At 43.7% G+C, this 12,866-nt stretch overlaps 1 protein-coding gene across 1 annotated transcript in view; it reads left to right on the top strand.

Annotated features, from left to right (window-relative positions):
* shank3a (SH3 and multiple ankyrin repeat domains 3a) overlaps nucleotides 1-12,866 on the top strand; it is a 302,959-nt gene that overhangs the window by 168,410 nt on the left and 121,683 nt on the right. Inside the window, exons 8-11 of the mRNA XM_070443122.1 lie at nucleotides 8,930-9,007; nucleotides 9,942-10,008; nucleotides 10,368-10,603; nucleotides 10,775-10,938. Coding sequence (XP_070299223.1) covers nucleotides 8,930-9,007; nucleotides 9,942-10,008; nucleotides 10,368-10,603; nucleotides 10,775-10,938 — 545 coding nt within the window. The remainder of the gene's footprint in view (nucleotides 1-8,929; nucleotides 9,008-9,941; nucleotides 10,009-10,367; nucleotides 10,604-10,774; nucleotides 10,939-12,866) is intronic.

Here is a 12,866-nt window from a genome sequence, read left to right on the forward strand (position 1 = left end):
AAAATAGAGCTTTTTGGTCTAAACTCCACTCGCCGTGTTTGGGAGGAAGAAGAGATGAGTACAACCCCAAGAACCAGGCATCCCAACCGTGAAGCATGGAGTGGAAACATCATTCTTTGGGATGCCTTTCTGCAATGGGGACAGGACGACTGCACCGTATGAGGGAGAGTGGATGGGGCCATGTGCGATCTTGGCCAACAACCTCCTTCCCTCAGTAAGAGCATTGAAGATGGTCGTGGCTGGGTCTTCCAGCATGACAACGACCAAACACACAGCCAGGGCAACTAAGTAGTGGCTCCTATAAGAAGCATCTCAAGGTCCTGGATGATGGCCTAGCCAGTCTCCAGACCTGAACCCAAGTAGAAAGATTACTTGGAGGAGCTGAAAGTCCGTATTGCCCAGCGCACGCCCCGAAACCTGAAGGATCTGGAGAAGTTCATGTATGGGAGTGGGCCAAATTCCGCTGCAGTGTGTGCAACCTGGTCAAGAACTACAGGAAACGTGATGAATCTCTGTAATTGCAAACAAAGGTGTTCTGTGTACCAAATATTAAGTTCTGGCTTTTCTGAGTATCAAATACTTATGTCATGGCAATAAATGCAAATTAATTACTTAAAAATATCACAATGTGATTTTTCTGGATTTTTGTTTTAGATTCCGTCTCTCACAGTTGAAGTGTACCTATGATAAAATTACAAACCTCTACATGCTTTGTAAGTAGGAAAAACCTGCATAATCGGCGTGTATCAAATACTTGTTCTCCCCATGTATAATATTTGTTCTTCTAGAAACTAACATTATTAGGCTACATTGATGATGTTGGGGAATTTTTCCATAGCAGTTTCAATTTAACTTAGCTAAACGTGAGCTAGCTACATGTTGACAGCTATATAATTAAATCAAATCAAAATAAAATGTTATTGTCACATACACATGGTTAGCAGAATGTTCAGCGAGTTGTAGTGAAATGCTTGTGCTTCTAGATTCCGACAATGCAGTTAATAACCAACGAGTAATCTAACCTAACAATTCACAACAGCTACCTTATACACCAAGTGTAAAAGGGAGAGAATATGTACATAAAGAATATGAATGAGTGATGGTAGCAGAATGGCATAGGCAAGTATGCAGTAGATGGTTTCGAGTACAGTATATACAAAGAGATGCGGAATGTAGGTATGTAAACAATTATTTTAAAGCAGCATTTTTAAAGTGGCTAGTTGAAACATTTTTTAATGTATGGCAGCAGCCACTCAAATAGTGATGGCTGTTTAACAGTCTGATGGCCTTGAGATAGAAGCTGTTTTTCAGTCTCCTCGGTCCCTGCTTTTGATGCACCTGTACTGACCTCGCCTTCTGGATGATTAGCGGGTGAACAGGCAAGCTGGCTCGGTGGTTGTTGTCCTTGATGATCTTTATGGACTTCCTTGACATCGCGGTGGTGTAGGTGTCTGGAGGGCACATAGTTTGCCCCTGGGTGATAAGTGCGTGTGGGCAGACCTCACTACCCTCTGGAGAGCCTTACGGTTGTGGGTGGAGCAGTTGCCGTACCAGGCGGTGATACAGCCCGACAGGATGCTCTCGATTGTGCATCTGTAAAAGTTTGTGAGTGCTTTTGGTGAGAAGCCGAATTTCTTCAGCCTCCTGAGGTTGAAGAGGCGCTGCTGCGCCTTCTTCACAACGCTGTCTGTGTGGGTGGACCAATTCAGTTTGTCCGTGATGTGAACGCCGAGGAACTTAAAACGTTTTACCCTCCACTACTGTCCCGTCGATGTGGATAGGGGGGTGCTCCCTCTGCTGTTTCCTGAAGTCCACGATCATCTCCTTTGTTTTGTTGACGTTGAGTGTAAGGTTATTTTCCTGATACCACACTCCGAGGGCCCTCACCTCCTCCCTGTAGGCCGTCTCGTCGTTGTTGGTAATCAAGCCTACCACTGTAGTGTCGTCTGCAAACTTGATGATTGAGTTGGAGGCGTGCATAGCCACGCAGTCGTGGGTGAACAGGGAGTACAGGAGAGGGCTCAGAACGCACCTTTGTGGGGCCACAGTGTTGAGGATCAGCGGGGTGGAGATGTTGTTACCTACCCTCACCACCTGGGGGCGGCCCATCAGGAAGTCCAGTACCCAGTTGCACAGGGCGGGGTCGAGACCCAGGGTCTCGAGCTTGATGACGAGTTTGGAGGGTACTAATTAAGCAATAAGGCCAGAGGGGGTGTGGTATATGGACAAAATAACACGGCTAAGGGATGTTCTTAGGCACGACACAAGGCAGAGTGCTAGGACACAGCCCTTAGCTGTGGTATATTGGCCATACATCACAAACCCCCGAGGTGCCTTATTGCTATTATAAACTGGTTACCAATGTAATTATAACAGTAAAAATAAATGTTTTGTCATACCCATGGTATACCATGGCTTTCAGCCAATCAGCATTCAGGGCTCGAACCACCCAGTTTATAATCTCAGTGCAAGAGGCGTCACTGGTTCGATTCCAGGCTGTATCACATCCAGCCGTGATTGGGAGTCCCATAGGGCGGTGCACAATTGGCCCAGCGTTGGCCGGGGTAGGCCGCCATTGTAAATAACTGGCTTGCCTAGTTAAATAAAGGTTAAAATAAAATATTAAAATATATAATGGTATTCATATCAACTTTATCAATCAGATAGTTAACTAGCAAATGTATTTGTTTCCCCCTAGCATCTAAAGCTGCCTGATAAATCTAATGTTAGCCAGTTGATAGTAAAGCTAGGATGAATTTCAGAAGCCAGCTAGCTAAAGTTAACTTAGCTGCAGTCAATAGATTTCCTCTGAAATGTACCACTTATATTTCACATGATAAACAAATTACTGTCATGCCTTTTCACAAAACATGTATGTACACATAATAAAGAGATGATTACCTTCAAGTAGACTGTTTTATTCTAGAACTTTCGGCCGAGTAACGTTAATAATGTTACTTTGTAAAAATGACTTCTCCTCTTCAAGCTATTTCCTGAGATTTGATTGATGGAACAATCCATCCAATGGTTGCAGCAATTAGGCGGCTGTGGTTTTGACGGATTGGTCAGGAGTAAAAATGGTCCTGCCCCTATTGCTGCTCAAATCAGTATTCATTACTTGTGAATCTCTTTCTACAAATGTACAAAACGTTCTACAATCTTACGAATCTCTTGGTAGTGTGACAACAGTGACAGAACCCGAGCGTGGACTTATAAAATAAATTATGCTTGCAAATCTTATTGAATGTATTCAAATGTGAAGTTACAAGTTTGCGACCGTTGTTAAATTTTTCACACATCATGATACAAGCTTGCAAACACGTTTCCAAATCTTACTTCCAACCACGAATCTCAATGTGAGACAACGAAATTCAAAATACAAACTGGTTCTGTCATCATTATTATCCAGGAGTCCAGGTGGAATCAGGCACCTGTCAGACAAGACATGGAGAGGGAACAGATTGGAAATGTGATTGTATCTTACATTCTTTTGACAATGGAACCCTCTATAAAGCTGTTGAATTCTGTATTTAAAACTGAGTCTCCTGAATGATTCATCCATTTAGTAAAATGCAAAGCTTTTAGATTGCTTTTAGCGACGGTACTTTAGGGGAACTCTACTCCTCTGGAGTTGACCTGCTGATGTTCAGTGTATATCATGGTAAAGAAACGTGTAGAGGAAGTCTGCTCGATTCTTAATGGTTTCCTGTAATATCACTATGGCTGCAAGCAGGGAGACAGATGTCCCTCTCTATAATTGGTCTCCTGGAGCGTTTGTGCATTTGTGTGTGTGTGTGTTTGTGTGTGAGTGTATATGTGTGTGAGTGTATATGTGTGTATACTGTATGTGTGTGTTGTTGTAAGTTGATGCATGGGTTTTCTACTGCCATTCATCTCCCCATTCCAAATAAAAAGAGCATGCACACACACATACACACACTGAACAACCACTGCCTCTCTTTCTCTCCATCCCATAATTCCCTTCTCTCTGTTTCTCCACTCATCTCTCTCTCCCTGTTCCTGCTTTATCACCCCCTGTCTCTCATGTCTCACCCCTGTCAGCCCCCTTCTCTTTAATGGATACTTTCTCATTCCCAGTAGATTATCCTGCTACTGCTAGAGACTCCTGCCTAAGGGAGAACAAAACACAAACACACACACACACACACACACAAACACACACACCCACAGCCCACCTCTATGTGTATTAACCGCCCTAGCTAATTCACTGTCAGAGACTTAATGGGGTCATTAGCTACAGTTTGCTCCTTACCTTTAAGTGTAAAGTAAAAATAAATACATTTAAATGCCTTTAAAAGAGGCCACCCCCATGCTATGCTTTACAGCAGCTTTACAACATGAGAGAGAGAGAGAGTACTGTAGACTACTTTATCACCGAACTCAACCCAGAGTCTCTCAGAGCGTTCAGTCAGCCCACTGACACCCCTATCGGATCACAGCAAAATCACAGTGTACTTGAACAGAGAAGAAGAAATGCAGGATAAACTGCTTACTATTAAGAAATGCTATAGATGGGAGGAGAGTTGTGTACAAACATACCAAAAACTATTGGCAAACAACAAATTCAATCCTTTTTAGAGAACTTCCTGGACAAAATGTTTCACTGCAATAGTAAAGGTGTAAATCTGACAGTAGAAAGCCTAAAGTATATTTGACCTTTCAGCTTCCCTATCAAATGTAAAAATGTCAAGCAGACAACCGAAAGACAATGAACAATGATGACAAATGGTCAAACAGAACAGAAATACGCTAAGGAAAAAGAAGGAACAGCATGTCAGAAATCAGCTGAATGTAATGGAAGAATCCATAGAATCAAACCACTTCTGGGAAAATTGGAACACACTAAACAAAACAACAACACGAAGAGTTATTTATCTCCAATCTTTTTGGCCATTTAACAACGAGCAAACAGCAAACACATATACACAATCAATTACAAATCTTAGAATCAACTATTATTAAAGACTACCAGAACCCACTGGAGTCTCCAATTACATTTAATGAACTACAGGACAAAATGCAAACTCTCCAACCCAAAAATGCCTGGGATGTTGATTATTTCCTAAACTAAATGATAAAATATATGGACAACTTAAAATTGGCTATGCTTTAACTCTTTAACATTATTCTCAGATGTGGCATCTTCCCCAATATTTGGAACCAAGGCCTGATCATCCCAATCCACAAAAGTGGAGACAACAGCAACCTCTGGAAAATCCTCTGCATTATCATTAACAGCAGACTCCTACATTTCCTCAGTGAAAAATATGTCTTTTCCCAAATTACCATACAACAGACCACGTATACACCATGCACAACCTAATTGACAAACAAAACAAAACAAAAACAAAGTCTTCTCATGATTTGGTGTTCTCAAAAAAAGCTTTTGACTCAATTTGGCATGAGGGCCTGCTATGTAAATGGATGGAAAGCGGTGTTGGGGTAAAAACATATGTCATCATAAAACCAATGTACACAAACAACAACAAGTGTTTGGTTAATAAAATTGGTGTGGACGACGTCCTCGATGCCCTTATGGATATAACCAGTAACTGATGTGGTGTACTCCTCAATGCCATCGGAAGAATCACGGAATATATTCCAGTCTGCGCTAGCAAAACAGTCCTATAGATTAGCATCTGCTTCATCTGACCACTTTTTTTATAGACCGAGTCACTGGTGCTTCCTGCTTTAATTTTTGCTTGTAAGCAGGAATCAGGAGGATAGAGTTATGGTCAGATTTGCCAAATGGAGGGCGAGGGAGAGCTTTGTACATCTCTCTGTGTGTGGAGTAAAGGTGGTCTAGAATTTATTTCCCCTCTGGTTGCACATTTAACATGCTGTTAGAAATTTAGTAAAACTGATTTAAGTTTTCCTGCGTTAAAGTCCCCGGCCACTAGGAGCGCCGCCTCTGGATGAGTGTTTGCTTATGGTGGAATATAACTCATTGAGTGCTGGTTTAGTGGCAGCCTCCGTCTGTGGTGTTATGTAGACAGCTACAAAAAATACAGATGAAAACTCTATAGGTAAATATTGTGGTCTACAGCTTATCATGAGACGCTCTACCTCAGGCGAGCAAACCTTGAGAGTTCCTTAGATATCGTGCACCAGCTGTTGTTTACATAAGTTCATAGGCCCCCGCCCGTGTCTTACCAGAGGCTGCTGTTCTGTTGATAAAGTGTATAACCCGCCAGCTGTATGTTCTTGATGTCGTCGTTCAGCCACGACTCGGTGAAACGTAAGATATTACAGTTTTTAATGTCCCATTCGTAGGATATACGTGCTTTCAGTTCGTCCCATTTATTTTCCAGCGATTGAACGTTAACTAGCAGACTGGAAGGCAAGGGCAGATTAGCCACTCGTCGCCTGGTCCTCACAAGGCTTCCCGATCTCTTTCCGTGAAACCCAACTTCCCTTTTGCTGCGAATCAAGAGGATCTGGGCCTGGTCGGGCATCTGTAGTATATCCCTCGCGTCCGACTCATTAAAGAAGAACTCCTCGTCCAACTTGAGGTGAATAATCCCAGTTCTGATGTCCAGAAGCTCTTTTCAGTCATAAGAGACGGTAGCAGCAACATTATGTTCAAAACAAGTTACGAACAATGTGAATAGACAAACAAAATAGCATGGTTGGTTAAGAGCCGATAAGACGGCAGCCCTACCCTCCGGCGCCATCTTTTCCATAATCTGTTGCTTCTGTCCCCAACCAAGGACGGCCTACAGCAGCACCTAGATCTTCTGCACAGATTCTGTCACACCTGGGTCTTGACAGTGAATCTTAGTAAAACAAAAATAATGGTGTTCCAAAAAAGGTCCAGTTGCCAGGACCACGAATACAAATTCAATCTAGACACTGTTGTCCTGTAGCACACAAAAAACGATACCTACCCCGGCTTAACATCAAACCCACAGGTAACTTCCACAAAGCTGTGAACGATCTGAGAGTTAAGGCAAGAAGGGCCTTCTACGCCATCAAAATGAACATAAAATTCGACATCCCAGTTAGGATCTGGTAAAAAATATTTGAATCAGTAATAGAACCCATTACCCTCTGTAGTTGTGAAGTTAGGGGTCCACTCACCAACCAATAATTCACAAAATGGGACAAACACACAATTGAGACTCTGCATGCAGAATTCTGAAAAGACATCCTCTGTGTACAACATAAAACCCCAAATAATGCATACAGAGCAGCATTAGGCCGATTCCCGCTAATTTGCCAGCTGGTTTTGGGACTCAGTTCACAAACACAAACAGACCCCACAGAGCCCCAGGACAGCAACACAATTGGACCCAACCAAATCGTGAGAAAACAACAAGATAATTATTTGACACATTAGAAAGATTCAACCAAAAAACAGCACAAACTGGAATGCTATTTGGCCCTAAACAGAAAGTACGCAGTGGCAAAATACCTGACCACTGTGACTGACACAAAATGAAGGAAATCCTTGACTATGTACAGACTCAGTAAGCATAGCCTTGCTATTGATAGAGGCCGCCGTAGGCAGACCTGGGTCTGGAGAGAAGACAGGCTATGTGCMCACTGCCCACAAAATGAGGTGGAAACTGAGCTGCACTTCCTATCCTCCTGCTAATTGTATGACCATATTAGTGACACATATTTCACACAGACCCACAAAGAGTTTAGAAACATACCAAAACATACCGTATCTGTTAGGCGAAGTGTCGCAGTGTGCAGTCACAGCAGCAAGATGTGTGACCTGTTGTCACAAGAAAAGGGCAAACAGTGGAGTACAAACACCATTGTAAATACAACCTATATTTATCTGTTTATTTATTTATTTTCTCTTGCCATTCATACTTCAACTATTTGCACATTGTTAAAACACTGTACATAGCCAATAACATGACATTTAAAATGCCTTTATTCCCTTGAACATTTTGTGAGTATAATGTTTACTGTTCATTTCTGATAGTTTTTTTTACTGTTTGTTGTGTTTCATTTGCTTTGGAAATGTAAACATACAGTATGTTTCCAATGCCATTATAGCACCCTTTGAATTGAATTGAAAATGTAAGAGAGAGAGAGAGAGAGAGAGAGAGAGAGAGAGAGAGAGAGAGAGAGAGACAGCCGGAAGGGTTGCTAGCATTAGCATGAAGTGATTATAGAGCTATTATAGGAAAGGCACTGCATTATTGAACCGCCTTGTTAGTTAAAGGAAGATGTGTGGATTCCTCATGTCTCTCTGCTTACCTTGAAAAAACACACAATAAACTCTGACTATAGGTTCCTATGAGATCAGTGTAATATGAACAGAAATGTGCGTTCCTGTGAGTGTATATACAGTATGACTCAAAAGGGTCCAGGAAGAGAGCAGCCACAAGTTTGGTTAAGGTCAATCATAGCGCTGTTAATTCTATTCATACCTTGCAAACACATAGCCCTTCCCCTTAACCCATGGACCACTCCTGAGAGAGGGAGAGGACTATACATGTACACACAGCCCCAATGATATAGCCTAATTACACACACATTCACACAGCAACATCCATGTTATGTAGGCTATGAATGGAGGGAGAGAGGAGGGAAGAGGAGTGTAATGGAAAGACATTTCTGAGAGGGAGAGAAGGGACGAGGAAGGCTCTAGCATTAAAGGATAAATGGGGGGAGGAAGTGAGCCTCTTTCTCTCTCTCTGGTCAGTGTAATTATCAGACTTAGCACTGTTGGGACCAATTTAGAGAACAGAGCTGGCACTCACTGGAGCCTCATATATATTCGGTGTGTGTGTTTCTGTGTGTGTGTGCACGTGCACGGTTGTGCATGTGTGCTTGTTCGTGTGTGTTCTGATGAATTGAACATCCATATGCAACCAAAATACCAACATTTCACAACTAATCTAACTTGCCTAACAAAAGTATCCATTTCTCTCTCTTTCTCTTTCAGGATAGCTGTACCAGAGTTCTACTGTTTCGGGGAGCGAATAAAGAGATCAAGAACTACAACAGCCAGACAGCCTTTCAGGTGAGACTCACCATCCTTCAGCTGGCCTCTATCAGACATTACACATTCTAGTTATACCGTAACCATATGCCATGAGGACAACTTTGTGTGACTTAATATGGAAAAGTTTTTGCAACTCTTGGAGGTCAAGGGAGCTCAACACTATTTATATATTTCTTCTGTGATAACTACATGGCATGAAGGCAACTCCACTTGAACACTGTTTCTGTACTCTGGCCTGCCTCTGTGACAAGCTGTGTGATTAAGCCTGTGACAAATTGACATTAACACAGATTTCCTCAATACATCAATGTTCATTTGTTTGTACACAGGGCTATCTGGCACCACACACCACCAGCACACTCACATGTACACGTGCACACATTCACATGCACACGCTCACACCGTGCCAGAAATCAGAAACACACACTGCTGTCAGACATCTGTTACAATCAGCCTTTTAATGAAGGGATACCAATGTGTGAAATATTAATCAGAGAGAGAGATAAAGAGAGAGAAAGAGAGAGAGATGGAACCATAGAGTAATGCAAATTAAGAGGGGTGAGATAGAATTTGTGATGAAATGTTGTCTGAAAAAGATGATATTGAAGGATGGAGGGAAGGTGGGAGAGAGAAAGTGGTTTGAATGGAATGTGTTCCCCTGTTAGCTGTAGTTTAGAGTAGATGTAGTATACGTCCGATAATTTGTTCCCAAAAGTTTTCTTGAAACAACACAGGCTGATGTTTATTCCAGACAGACTCTGAGACAGCAGCTTTCAGCAGGGTTCTGTTCTCTCCTCATGAGAAGGACAGTTTCCAATGGGAGCCTTGTTTTACAGAACACTCATATTGAGAAGTTGAGAGTTGGGAAAGGAACAAACACACAACATATATTTGACTTATGCCTCTCCTCCCCTTCTATCCCCTCTTCTCTCCTCCCTCTCTCCTCCTCCAGGTGGCCATTATAGCAGGAAACTTTGATCTGGCTGAAATCATCAAGATCCACAAAGTGTCAGACGTTGGTGAGTAGACTACAGTACATGCCATGGGTATGTGGCTAACAGGAGGTGGTCACTGGACTCTCCCATAGTGGTGTCAGAGGGTTAGAGATCCCTCAGCAAAGTGACTGAAGCACTCGGACTGTAGCCACTGTAATCACCCAGTCATGTGCACTTGCTCTGTATAATTCAGTGTACTGCGTGTAAATCTGCTATGTGTGAATAGTCCGCCATCTAGTGTTTGGAGGAAAGAATACACCAGATTCCTAATTTAATGCAGTAAGATGTTTTCCTAACTCAGTAGCCTCAGCAGTGCCTTAGGCATAAAGGCATACATTGTCATGTTGATTAGGCCAGCAACATGTTGTGTGTTCCTCTCCCAGTGCCTTTCAGGGAGACCCCCTCCTACACCAACCGTAGACGTGTGTTGGTGGGAGGACTGCCCTCGCCCCGCTCCCTGCTGCGCTCCGCTAGCGACAACAACCTCAATGGGGACAGCAGTCAAGGTCTGGGTCAAGGTCTGGGGCAGGGTCATGGTCGACAGGGTCAGTCTCCTGTCCCCTCTCTGAGGAGCCTGCCTGCACTGGGACAACACCAACAACACGCTAGCCTGGGGGAGGTGAGAGACAGAGAGAGAGACAGAGAGAGAGAGACAGAGAGAGAGAGAAAGAGACAGAGACAGAGTATGTGTGTTTGCATGGGAGTGCGTGCCTGCCTGCGTGTGTGTGACAGAGATTTATGGAATGTGTGTGTAACAGACTGTGTGTGTTGTGTGTGTGTTATATTCCAGACTCGTCATGGAGAGATGCCAGACAGCAGTCTCCAGAGCACAGGCAGCTCTCGCTCCTCCCACTCCCGCTCTCCCTCGCTACACAGTCATCTGCATGAGGGCGATCAGGGCATCAGGAAGACACACGGACACCCTCTAGGACACGTCCCTCGAGGACGGCTCAGGTGAGACAGACAATCAATCATATATTTAATATACTGCTCCTTGGGGGACAATGAACTGTTCTGGGTCTGATCTGAAAAGAAAGCTCCTCCTCTCTTCTCCTTGTCATTGTCTCTCCAGTATGGGATAAATTGTGCAGATTACTAATGCTGAGGTTCCTATCCATTTTATTGTGATCACGTGTCCGTCGTACTGACTCAGTACATGATTAACACATAGCTTTATGCTTCTCCTATGGAACACTGTATGTGTGTATGCGTTTCTGCAAGTGTGTGCGTGTGTGTGTGTGTGTGTGTGTGTGTGTGCTTATTCTCCAGATGGGGCAGCAGTTTGATGTCTGACATGGGAATTGCATTACAGACACAACTATAGCCCTCTCTCCCTTTGTAATACCCTACTGTCACTTCACTCCATCCATCAGACATGCTGCTACTCAGACCCCTCTCTCTCTCTCTCTCTCTCTCTCTCTCTCTCTCTCTCTCTCTCTCTCTCTCTCTAAGGCCACAGTAGTAAAGCAGCATCAGTGTGTTGAACATGACACCCTGTTGGTAGAGGTAGTGTAGCTTGCCTGTATTTGAATGTACGGTCTCCACAAAGAGGTATAGTTATACCTTAATTTTCAGTACATATGAGATGCTTACTGAGACTCCCGTATCAGTAGTAGTTCGACTGAGGGAGGTACAGAAGAAGGTATAAAAAAAGGCACAGATAGAGGGAGGTAGAGGTAATTTCCCTGATGTGTCCTGTCCTAGATGCCTGTCTGTTCTTTTCTGTTGATTGTTTTGCTGTAATTAGTCATGTTTATCTGTGTAAGAAGTGACAGATCTGGACATTACTGATGTTATTGACACAACAGTAAAGGCCTGAGGACATCTGAGGGAGAGAGAGACGGTCCTCAAATGACATGGTGCAGGGAAAACATTAGCTATACGTTTATACCGAATCTTCATCCCTCCTTCCTTGTTTCCCTCCCTTCTTCTTTCCTTCCTTCACTACTCCTTTCCCTCCCTCTTTTTGGCTACTACTGGTCTCTCTCTCTCTCAGTCCCCCTCCCTGCGCCATCTTTCCATCTCTCTCTCTCCATCTCTCGCTCTGTGACCGTCTGTCCGCCCGGTGATAGCTCCAGGGGCATTCTGGGTACCAGGGAAGTGTGAAATTAGTTTGGCCGGCAGTGGCCCGCCCCTACGGCCAACACAACGACTTCCTGTGGAACATGCCATCACTTCCTCTCACACCAGAGTGGGCGGTGCTGTAAGGAGTCCAACACTGTTGCCAGGGGGCATCTGGAAATGGTGGAATGGTTGGGAAAAGGTTGGAATTTAGATACATGAAACGGTTGTATGTCACAATGTGAGTGAGTTATCTATACCATTGAAAACCAAGATGACACCAATGATTTCCTTGGAGGTTGGTAAGGTAATAGGCCCCTTTCCTGTTTCCTTGCTTTCTCCATCTGCCCCCTATTACTTTTCTGTCATTCTCTTTCTCACCTTCCCTCTCTTTCATCCCTTATCCACTGTCACTTCCTGTCCTCCCTCTTTCTCCTCCCCCTTCTCTGTCTCTATCTATCTCCCTCTCTCTCTCATCCCTCGTTCTCCCTGTATTAGTCACACTGGGGGCTGTTGGAGTGAAATTATCCATGGTTTCTTACTGCTGCCAAAAGGCTGAGAGAAAGAAATAGAGAGAAAAAGCGGGATAGTGAGAAAGTGTGTGAGAGAGAAAGGGAAAGAGAGAGAGAGAGGGGAGGAAAGATAGAGAATCTCTTGAGTCCAGCTTAGAGAATCCACATTAAAGGAGGACATGGCGGAATCGATCCGAACGCATCATAGTCTGCATCATCAAAAGGCGACACAGTTCAGCCAGCATTGAGCCGTTTGGCTGCTAATCCCCCCGCTTTGGGACACAGTTTGGATGCACACACACACACACA

Source organism: Salvelinus sp. IW2-2015, linkage group LG4q.1:29 (assembly GCF_002910315.2).
Source record: "Salvelinus sp. IW2-2015 linkage group LG4q.1:29, ASM291031v2, whole genome shotgun sequence".
Classification (NCBI taxonomy): Eukaryota; Metazoa; Chordata; class Actinopteri; order Salmoniformes; family Salmonidae; genus Salvelinus; species Salvelinus sp. IW2-2015.